Source organism: Stegastes partitus, unplaced genomic scaffold (assembly GCF_000690725.1).
Source record: "Stegastes partitus isolate 25-593 unplaced genomic scaffold, Stegastes_partitus-1.0.2 Scaffold2080, whole genome shotgun sequence".
NCBI classification, from domain to species: Eukaryota; Metazoa; Chordata; class Actinopteri; family Pomacentridae; genus Stegastes; species Stegastes partitus.
The window spans coordinates 34,126-45,602 of NW_007579811.1; the positions used below are offsets into that span (position 1 = coordinate 34,126).

Here is an 11,477-nt window from a genome sequence, read left to right on the forward strand (position 1 = left end):
TGTTTCCCATGATGCACCGCGACGAGACGCTTTCAAAACAAGGGCGCGACAACAGCAGGCTGTCGTCACAGCGCCACCCGCGGCCGACAAGAGAACATACAGTCAACGGCGTCCGCTGCGGTTTTTACTTAAACAAGTAAGTTCACGTTTTAAACAAGACGATATTTATACACGTAGCAGCTGATAGCGATTTTTGCAAACATGTTTAATATTTATCTGCCTTCTAAAGCTGCTAATCTCAAGACTGCAGCTGTCAGACTGAGCTAGCTTTAAAGCTAACGCTGTCAAATACAACAACCCACCAATCAGAATGACTTTCCTGGTGTTAAATGGCTGACAGGAAGCTAACACAGCCAACTAAAAGCTTTATTTAGTAGTGTGCAGTAGTTTTTATCAGCAGGTAAAATTTGAATAATAAATAAATTAAAAAAATGCTAAAATTTTCACTTTTCATCCATAGACATGAGGGTTCATGTAGAAACCTCCACAGACATCCATGTGCAGCCCAACATTTGTCCACACCACAAGAGCAATAGCGCTTGGCAGTCGTGTGCATCTGTAGAAAAGACAGACACCTGTTGTGCATGAGTCCTCCAAGCAGTCTCCTGTGGACTAGAAAAGTATAATAACAACTATACGAGGTGTGTCAGAAAAGTTCCAGGACTGGTGTCACAGAAGATCTTTTTCAAATCCAAACTACCAGTTTTCCCCTTTAGACGATCAACCAGCACGTCTAAAAAGAGATCCTGCGGCGTTTGCTTCGTTCCAGAAGAGGCCAGAGTTGTGTCAGGACAAGTCGTGGCTGCTTCACCATGACAACCTGCTCACAGCGCCCTGAGCATCCCACAGGTCCTGGCTGAGAAGAACATCTCCGTGCTGGAGCAACCTCCCTACTCACCCCACCTGGCTCCGTGGGGTTGTTTCCTCTTCCCCAAGCTCAAGGGGTGATCAAGGGGACCCATTTAGAAGACGTGGATGACATCAAGATGGCTGTGACGACAGAGCTGAGAGGATCCTGGAAGAATCCTTCCAGGAGTGCATGGCGGCGTGAGGAGAAGGCTGGAGAAGTGGGTCGGACTACAGGAGGATTACTTGGAAGAGGAACACTGGTAGTTTGGATTTGAAGTATATCTTTTGTGACACCAATCCTGGACCTTTTCTGACACACCTCGTACGTCACTGGTGTCCAAGTGGTCTGTCTCATTGGGAAAAGTCTAAAAACTTTTTCTAAAAACAAAACTTATCGTCTCTTCTGCAAATGAGTATAATCAAGGCTTCTGGAACTGATCATGGGACTTTAGGCATTTTCATTCTTCCACAGAATTGGGTTCCAGTTCTAACTTGTTTTGCTAAATTAGTCCAATATTATGAGCTGCCATTGTGTAGAGTAGTTTTACAGAGTTCGAGGAGTCACAGGTGAGCTGGTGTGCTTGAGAATGGGGAGGTCTGGATGGAGAGAGGGGAGGAGACTTCATCTAAGCCATATTAATGCAGAAAGATGGAACAACGTCTTATATATGCAACCTTGATACATAGAGTTGAGTTTTTAGAGGAAGTTTAGTCTTTACTAATCAGCACTAGATAGATCGAATGATGTAACTCTGGTATTCATTAATTACTTCTGATAAAACTGTGCCAAGTTACGGTCAAATAAGTCAGAAAACTAATGATTCTGTGAATATTTAAGCTTATAGATTGTTGTTGATGTCGCAGCGTTGCTTCAGAGACGACCACATAAACAGTAGCATTGTACAAAAACATATTTATTATGACAGTATTAGTATATTATACAAATAAGAGCTTACACTCACTGTATAAAAATACAAAATCTTGATGCATTTCAGTGTTCTGGGCTTCCTAAATCATTTATCAAAGCAGAATATCATCGATTAACTCTTTGTGTAGTCAGTTTCATCCATAGCTCTCAGTCCTGTGCTTTGATGTTAAACACAGAATAAAACTGTCCTCTGGCACATCACCACCTTACGGTTAAAAACAATAATCAGAGGACAAAGTGAGGTTTAATCCTATAGAATATGCATGAGGTGTGCTGCAGTTGTGACGGCTCGAAAGTCAAATCTAACAGTAAAACACCATCAGCAGAAACAGGTACAAAACCAGCAGATAATGGCACGGCGGGAACGGTGAAAACATCTTATTGCCAGATTGCTATGCAGATGTCTGTTAAGTTCTTTGACAAAAAAACCTTCAGTACCAGCTGCTGCTTTTTAGTTTCGATAAAACTGACCTTGTCAAACCATCTAAGAACTAAACTGTATGTACATGTAAGAATACGTTTGCCGTAAATAGAAGACTGAGTAAAACACAAGCGCCGGCGTGCCAGTCGAATGCTAAATTGTACAGCTGTCATCAGAGGGATAGAAAATGTTTGGAAGGAGTACAAGACAAGACACCAAGGTTTATTAGTTACAGGAACGTTACGCGACTATCCCTGCCCATGTCAGAGTGAAGAGCTGCCGCTTTCACGCAGTCCCGACTCTGACTCCTTGCAGAAGGACTGGGCTCCAGTGAGGTAAAGCGAAGCAGCAGATCAAAGCCGGGTTTAACTCCTCGCTTTGACCTGAGCTTCAGCAGAAATGCATAAGTCAGGTGTAAGGAAATGTACGAGGAAAAATACAAACTATACTAATATCTTAAAAAAGAAACAAACATGCTTTTTATAGTATAAAATGACATAAAGAAAAGCTTATACAAGTAATCAGCAGTGAAGCTGTGGAGTGGCCCACTGTGTTTTGTACACTCTAGAAGTAATTCAAGGCGCCTATTCCCACTACTGAATTAAACGCACGGTTGCAAAATATAGACGCATTTTTTAAAGTTGCAAACATTATTCTGATTGGTGGTGTTGACATAATAATGGTGGTAATTGCATCAACTTATTATTTTGTGTAATTTAAACTTAAACTTGATCATTAGTTGATTTAAAACTGAATACAAGTGAAAGAAACTTAATGAAATTAGCTTCCTTTTTCATCACCTTGAGTTCAGGATTTTGAGTTTCCTCCTCTGTCTTTAACATACCTGGACAGTTTCAGATTAGACTAAATATCTCAGACCGTGGAGGATAAGTTTATTCCTCTAACTCAGTGTAGTTTGCTGGTTGAACATAATTTCCTTAGCATTACTCAAAAAGAGCAGCAGCAGTACACTAGTTCCTCTAGCTGAGCTCAAACATTTGTTTTAGAGTGTGCAGTGGTTCATGAATGTTGGAGATTATTAAAACTTTCAGTGTAAAAAAATCCCTGAAGTTTAAGGTTCTTTCTCTGTGTGTAAATTGGCTTCAACACATCTTTATATAATCACTCGTGTATGTTTTTTAGCCTCTAATGTGTAAATCTTTTCGTGCCCGTCCTAATTACAAATTTAAACCACTTGAAAATATCCTATTTGCAGATAATTTAGTTTTTCACAAAATGGACGAAGGTTTCCATTTTTTAAAAGCCTATTTTTTAAAATGAAATTAATAAAACTGACAAATTGTTACACAGTGCTGCTATTAATAATCCTTCATTTGTGTCTACATGGACAGGAGGCAGATATTTAAGCTTCTGCTTTGTTCTTTGAGTGATCTGCATGAGCCAAGCTCTCCTCGTTCTCTTCCTCCTCCTCAGGAACCTGCAAAACATGTAATCTAAGTTATTTGTGTGCAGCATGATGACGTAGTTCTAAACAAAATGTGCATAAATGATACTTTACTGGCTGACTTACAGCGGAGTTTGCCAACAGAGAGTTTAAATAAACAAGATAAATCAATTAAAAGCTGTTCAATATCATTTGGATTATATTAATGCCAGAAAGCCCATCTATTTGATTCAATCCTCAAACCACTCATTTAATAACTTAAACAAACATGGGATCTTCTACGTCTGCCACTTGTGATGCTCGACAGTCAGAGGCCAGAGATCATATTTATGAGGAACGGGATTTCCTACCTCCCAGTAAATAGAGTCGTCGAAGCAGTTCTGGTCTGGAGGCTGTCCCCAGATCGGCAGCTTCATTATTAAACCTGCAAGAAGAAAATGAATTGTTTGATCATTCAGATGTTGCCCTTTTTGTGAAATCACGAACTCTTTCCTATCAAGCGATGACCTCAGAAATTTCACAGTCGTGTGTCACGTTTCGCTCACCTGTCACAACACCTCCAACCAGAGCGAAGCCGAGAGACGAAGCCAACGCGGCAGCTTGCATGGCAGCGCTACCGCTGAACAGGAGGAGAGGAGGGGAGACAGGATAGTTAGAGCTGATGTTTAAACGAAGCAGCAAAATACTTCGAAACTACATGCGATACTCCTGCGTGTGCATATGTGTTCATATATGTAAGATCTGTGATGAGTGAGATTGCCATTACTTACTCTTTCTTCCCCAAAGCCACAGCCACAATACCAGCCAGGCCGCCCAGGATGCCGGGCATGCCGTGCAGATTGTGGACACCGCAGGTATCCTGGATACCCAGGCTGGATGCCAGGATGGGCTGCAGAGGAGGGGGAAAAAATGTCTGTTAGCAACCAACGGGCTTTCCTATTAGAAGGTGAAACATGCATTTTGGTTTTGAAATTGGCCTTGAGGTCCAGTCCTCATATTGTCTCAATATCCACGGCTCCATATATACAGATGTAGAAACTTAAAGTCGTCCTCAGATGTATTCATAGCCTCCCATTAAAGAAGAAAGAAAACAGCTGTCACTGAAATAAGCTGAAATTGACAAAAGTGATAATAAATAAAAATTTAATGAACATCATGACGTTGCTTTTGAATCGTGGTTCAACAGAAATATTAAAAAAACAAAACAAAAACAACAAGCATGATGGGACCCGTAAACTAATATTTAGCTGAACAACCCTTTGAGCCAATCAGGTGTTTTCTGTGACTCTCAGTCAGACTTCTGCACCTGTTGACAGGTGTTTGGATTTCACTGCTCATCAGCAAAGTGCTCTCATTTGTCCGGGACAGTTTTGTTTTTGTTTTGTTTTTTTTTATTATTCTTTTCAACCACAATTCAAAAGAAACGTCTTGTTTCACTAAATTTTAATTTAGCAAATTTTTCTTCATTATTACTTTTTTCAGTTTCCAGTTATTTCAGTGACTGTTGTGAATTTTACCTTTTCTTTAATGGAAGGGGATGAATACTTTTGCGGACGACTGTATGTCTATTATATAATTTTTAACTGATAGTCAGGTATCAAGTGTAATTAATTTATTTAATAACTGGTCTGTCTATGCTTTCCATTAATTTATCAGTCTATAAATTAACAGTCGACAGCGTAAAATGTCCATCACATCTTGTTGGAGATGTTTTTTGTTTTTTTTAAAATTTTGGCTAACCAACAGCCGTGTACCCAGCAATGTTCAATTTGCTTTCTGAGAAAAACAGAAGATATCCACATTAAAGACGCTAAGCTGTTGCCATTGTTTAACGCAGCAGTATTAATCAGTTATCAGTTGTTAACCCGTTCTACCTTGGAGGTCTCTGCACCGGACTGTATCTGTGTAATGCAACACGCCACCATGTTTGGAAGCTTGCACACTGAATGAAGAGGCCTCCTTCATACCGGCTGCAGTCGAGAATATTTAGAACAGGTTCAATAACACCAGTGCCACTGACTCATTGTTGTAATGCTGTTATTCACTCTCTCGTTTTCCAGATTTGATTTGGTGGATATAAAACAGCAAGTCTTTGCTTTAGTTTTTCAAATCTCACTCTGGTGTAGTGATGGGGACCAAATTCTGTCCAGTGTCTCTTATCCATAGAGCCTGAGGTTGTTCGTTTTCTAATCACGGCTGTAAAGACTGACTAAATTTGGAGATTGATTGCTTAATTTTCGCCTTTGCTTTTCTCTACTCACACTCAGGAACTTGAAGCCCAGGGTGGAGATGATGCCAGCGATGAATCCAATCAGCATGGCCCCGAACGGCCCGATGTTCATGTCGGCACATGTTCCCACGGCAACGCCACCAGCCAAGGTGGCGTTCTGAATGTGCACCTGTAGAGGATGAAGATAGAAAAGCAGGTATTTGACTGAGTCTGTGTTTTTAAATACGGCAAAGTGCGGTATTGTAAGTATTAGAGGAAAGTCCCCCGACCATGTCCAGTTTTCCTTTGTGCTCCACGAGGCTGGAGATGGCGTAGGCAGAGAGCACACAGGCAGCCAGGGAGAGGTAGGTGTTGATCACAGCGGTGAGCTGGGTGTAACCTGGATCAGCGATGGCCGAGTTAAAGCTGGGCCAGAACATCCACAGGAAGACGGTTCCTGTAGAGGAGGGAAGTAAAAAAAATACATTTTCTTAGTCGCATTTCTGTCAAATCACTCTGCATGTTAGCTAATGTTTACACCAAACTTTACCAAACAAAAGTGACACACAGTTCAAATGAGTTTAACGGTGCATGAATGTTTGTGTCCACTAGGTGGCACAAGTTGTACACATGCAGGATGACCCATGGAGGGAAAATTAAAACCAAACGGAGCACATTACTGCTGCTGTAAACACACGATTAATATATTAAATTACTTTAAAGTGTTGCCGTCTCTTACCAATCATAGCAAACATATCCGAGTGATAAACAGATCCGTCGTTCTCATGTCCGTTTCTCAAACCTGGTCGGTAAAGCACACGAGCCACCGCCAAGCCAAAGTAAGCCCCGAAAGCATGGATGATCATCGATGCTCCCACATCATTAGCCTGTCAAAGAAAAGGCAGAACAGACACACGACGGCGTTGGATAACTCTCAATTAACACAGTGTGATTTACTACATCTCCATGTGCATGTGTCACAGTGGAACTCACTTTTAAAGAGTTAGCCACCAGATGCTCATTGACGGAGAAGAGGGTGATCTCCAGGATGGTCATGATGAGGAGCTGCACAGGGCTGGTTTTACCCAGAACGGCACCGAAGGAGATCAGGACCGTAGCTGTGCTGAAGTCTGCGTTGATTATTCTGCGTGAGAGGGAAGAAAACAAGTCAAGAGAAGGACCCAAATAACCCTAATCCAGAACACAAAGTGATCTACCAGAGCTCCTCAGCAGCAAACAGGACAAGTTGTTAAGCATCAACTCATGGGTGCTCCAAAGTGCTCACCAAGCACTGATTTCATGTTTTTTTTGTTTGTTTTCTGCACAATCAATGAAGATATTGGATGAGTGAAAACTATTGATGCCACTATTTTTAATACCATCCATGTAAAAATCCCAGTTCTGTATGTTTAACTAGAAACATGAGAACCATCAGTGAAGTCAGCCTTACTTAAAGATGTCGATTTTGATCTTGCCGTCATCCAGATGCCAGATGCCCTGCATGAGGAGGCCCCACTGCAGGCCGAAGGCAGCCAGGAGCAAGTTGACGCCCACGCTGCTGAACCCGTATCTCTTGAGGAACGTCATCAGGAAGCCGAAGCCGATGAAGATCATGACGTGGACGTCCTGAAACACTGTAGACATGAAAATGGAGGTTAGTTCTGCTGCAGATTCATTGACAGGGTGCTTGTTTGTGGTGGCGGTCCCGCTTTAGACTCACTTTGAATGTGGACATGAAGTTAAATCACATAATTTGCTCTCCACTGTGATATTCTTTTGACTTTGTAGTTTAAAGGACTTATTGAGCAGTTAGTGAACTTCACGGGAGCCATTTCCTTCGACAGGGGCTGTATTGTCAGGCGTGACCTGTTAGCTGGAAAAGCAATTCAATCACACTGTGAATGGCATTCTGGCAGAAATCCCCTGCTGTTCCTGTTGGGTTGTGCTGTTTTTCTATTAAGTGCATATGATCTTAATAAGTTTAAACTTATGAAGTCTCAGGGGGGAGAGGACGCTCGGTGCACTCTTATCTCTTTGTTTCAGCCAAGACTCACAAAGACAGAAGTGAAGTTTCATTATACAGACGTGGTGTTTTCACTGTGTTCTCAAAAATAAGGAACACAAAAACTGTGAGGTCGTTAATCTGAATTAAGGCTGGGTGTTCTTGAGGGGAATTACGTAGAACTGGACACTCCCTCAGAGAGTCATTGTCAGGGCAGGACGTGCGACTTCTGTTGCCTTTAAGCTTGATATGATGAGCTTCTCATGTGGAAAAGGCATCAAGGTGGAGATATGGGCAGGCAGGGAAACAATAGACTTTATTTCCTTAGTTTATAATGAGCATGTAGCTATTGTCTGGCCAGCACACACTTACTTTTGCTATTGAAAAGGCAGTCTTCTGCTGTTCCGCCGCAGGCTTAAAGAGGCGCTTTGATGATCTGACAAGTATTTTTAGTCTTTTAATGCGAGTTGTCAGTTATCCTCGTACTGTCTGAAAGTGAAAAGATCTGCCCATTAGCACCTCTGAAGCGCTCTAATTGAAATATTATATCTCGTTCGCTTAATTGCTGCAGTCTAGTCTTCTCCGTGAAGTTGCCAGGCAACCAGATAAAGCTCCAGGAAGTTACTGCGCCCGGCAGAGAAGTAGTTTGCATAAAACCAGTTAAACACTGAGCTTTAAAGATTCTGTTTAGAACAGAATCGGACTAGCTGAGTCTTGTAGAATGGTCTGGCTGCACCTCGTCTTCATTCTGCTGATACAACAGTCTGGCTTGTTTCTTTAAATCAATCGTAATTGTGTCGGGCAGAGCTAAGAAAAGAAGGGTCACCTCAAAGTGGAAGGTTTCCTGTAGTGAAGTGAAGGTTGAAAACAGTAACGCGCAGATAGTAGAATTGGGAGGAGAAAGTTGTGCGAAACATGCGGCCTATCGCAGGTTTTTACCCGCAATCTACATCCGGTGAGTCAGGCTATGCTAAGCTAAGCTAACCCTTAACACTATCGTGTTTTACATGTTAAATTATTATTACTCTTTGATTTTTTTTTTTTTTTTACAAAAACAAATCAAGCGTAGCCCGAGGTGAAAAAGCTCAAGTCTTTAGTGCATTTGAAGTATTTACAGCCAAACTCCTACACTCTGTTTATTTCAGAGTGCATTTACATAATACACAGAAAATCATGCAAGCACCTGCTTAAACGCAGCAGCTTTTGAAAGATAATGATGAGGGCGATTAAATTCATCCACACAGAGTTTCGTAAACCTTATCTGCATATAGAGCGTGTCAGCACATTTTTGGTAAACACACTTATAATCCACTTTTGTGAGGAGTTTCTATCTGTGCTTTAAAACCAGAATGCATAAACAAGTTGAATGTGATCTGAGATACTTTCAAACAGTTTTTACTGGGAATATCTGTAGTCAGTATAATCCGATTTAAACACCCTGTATTGATTCAACTAGATCAGGTTAAAAGTCCCGAGGTTCATCGTCTTATCTCATCCTATCAGTCTAATGATAATAATTAGTGGCAGCGATCAGCGTTCTGACCACTGATGTGTGCAGCTGAAGTGTGGATGTCTGACTGGGCATACGTCCACGGAGCCGTTTTTAAGGAAACCTGTTTGCCCCCTCGCCTTACTTTCTGAACCCCTCTCCGTTTCTCAGCAGGGTGACTCAGACCTGCTTCCCTCTCGGTGAGCAGTGGGTCGAGGATGGGGATGAGATAAAGTTGGAAAGCAGCCACGATGGCTGGCACCACGCCCAGATGTTAGGTAACGTGTAATCTTCTGAAGAATTGGGTGAGCCGAGACAAGAGAGAATCGCCCCCCGGGAGCTACTGTAGTGAAGAAGTGATGCAACCAGTGCACAAAGATGAATTAAGTTTTTCAAACGCCGGAGCAACGAATTTCCTCTCCTTTGATGTTTTCATTCTGGATATGAACTCTCGTTTAAGATGAAATTACTCACTTAGAGTTGTAATTAGAACCTTCTGCAGTGTTTTGTCAAACCAGACAACCAGAATTTGCTTCGGTCACTTCCATGTAAAAATGTTTCTTACTGATTTGCTCCGCGATGATAAAGCTGCTGTAGCTTTTACTCGCTCTAGCGCACATTACTCTGCTTATTTGTCTTGCTTTGAACCTATAATTACAGATGTCTGGTATGCATTAGATAGTGAACGTCTGCATGCAGCTGCATAGCTCATGCTTTTTTACGTCACATTTTAAATGGTCCCAGTTATTTAGAATTGCTAAATTTATTCCCAACTTTTCCCAAAAGCTGATTTGCAGCCGTTTGTCCCTTAACACTTCATAATGGCAGTTTTTCTGATAAATCTTTGGCTTATCTGTTTTCTATTTTGATGAATAAAAATGTAATTTTAAGAATTTTTAGCAGGATTTTATGCACAAAAAAAAAATCATAGTAGAGTGTGTAGAGTGTGAAAGAAATAAAAATAATGAAGTTTCATAGAATGCTTTTGTGCAAGCATGTGGCTGAAGCGTTGCATCTGAACCGAAAGATTCGCTCGGCCTTGATGTCGAGCTAATCTCTTTTGGTCACAACTGCCCCGCCCAATCGTGAGCAGAAATTCACACAGTAGTATCAGTTAAAAAGTCTGTGGCTACCTTAGAGCAGATAAGATGCAAAGATGCCGCTTAACTGTACAAACCTTATTAAATGCTCACTTAAAATACCCAAACTCCACCAACAACAACACTTGGGGAAATTGTGCTTTTAAATGCCACACAAAACCGCATTTTTCTACCCCAACGACCAACTGCCCGTGCCCTTTATTACCTCTGCTGGACGCAGTAATTCAAATCACATGTGACCTCCTCTGTATGAGATCTGACACTTTTCCCTGCAGGATCTTCTCGACTCCTCAGCTGCATGTGTTTGAATAGACTTTGTGACAGATAAGAATGCAACCCCATGACTCCTCTTATTGCATTCAGCAGACCTGCTCTGAAAACAACCCCCTAAACTCTTCTATTTCTGTTTGCAAGTAATTGGAAAATGACACACGGTAAACAGGATTCACATTGCTCCAGTGAGAAACGGCAGGATTCTCAGATCACTCAACACCTCAGAGTTTAAAAATAAAGAACCAGAGCTTTAACATTCTACAGAAATAATCTTCACTTTTAAGATTTTCCTACTGAAAACTCAACAAACTAATTTCAGTGTCACGTATATTTTCTGGTTTGGGGGAGAATTTTTTTTGCAAATTAGCAAGTCGCAGATGTTAGAACCAAAAGATAGAAAACTTGAGAATCAATATTTAAAGCTCTTCAAAAGTAGTCGAGACACCAAACATTGAGGCATTCAGCGGCAGAGCATCCCTCAGCATGCAGCCTCAGGTAGACTTACTGGGGTAGAGTTCCATAGGCTGCTTCTCATGGTGAGTATCATTGGGTAGCCCTTGCCCGTGCCCGTGTCCGTGACCTTTCCCATCATCGTAGTCCACAAACACTGCAAACAGGACGATGGTGATAATCTCAAAAGTCAAGGCCAAGATGGGGAACTTCAACCTCATGTTGGTGGCGTACGCAGGCATCCTGAGACCAACTCTGGCTTTATCTCTCACACAGTCACAGTCAGACTCACCAACTCTGTCTGTCAGTCTGTCCCTCCCTATCTGTCTTTTTTAAGGGCAGTGCTGTGTG

At 41.6% G+C, this 11,477-nt stretch overlaps 1 protein-coding gene across 1 annotated transcript; it reads right to left on the reverse strand.

Annotated features, from left to right (window-relative positions):
* Nucleotides 1-1,745: 1,745 nt before the first annotated feature.
* On the reverse strand, nucleotides 1,746-11,477 carry rhag (Rh associated glycoprotein). Its single transcript, XM_008303851.1, has 10 exons — nucleotides 11,182-11,477; nucleotides 7,263-7,446; nucleotides 6,806-6,956; nucleotides 6,552-6,699; nucleotides 6,103-6,269; nucleotides 5,865-6,002; nucleotides 4,374-4,492; nucleotides 4,149-4,222; nucleotides 3,954-4,027; nucleotides 1,746-3,636 (listed from the first exon to the last, which is right to left on the reverse strand). The coding sequence occupies exons 1-10, from the start codon at nucleotides 11,366-11,368 to the stop codon at nucleotides 3,562-3,564; spliced, it is 1,317 nt and encodes a 438-aa protein (XP_008302073.1). The 5' UTR covers nucleotides 11,369-11,477; the 3' UTR covers nucleotides 1,746-3,561.

Bases quoted from the DNA above. Each gene is read 5' to 3' on its own strand.
- rhag (XM_008303851.1), bottom strand. From the start codon at position 11,368: ATGCCTGCGTACGCCACCAACATGAGGTTGAAGTTCCCCATCTTGGCC. The intron at 6,003-6,102 runs GTCGGGGGACTT...CATCCTCTACAG, and splicing joins ACAAAGGAAAACTGGACATG to GTGCACATTCAGAACGCCAC. The intron at 3,637-3,953 runs GTAGGAAATCCC...CATGTTTTGCAG, and splicing joins ACGACTCTATTTACTGGGAG to GTTCCTGAGGAGGAGGAAGA.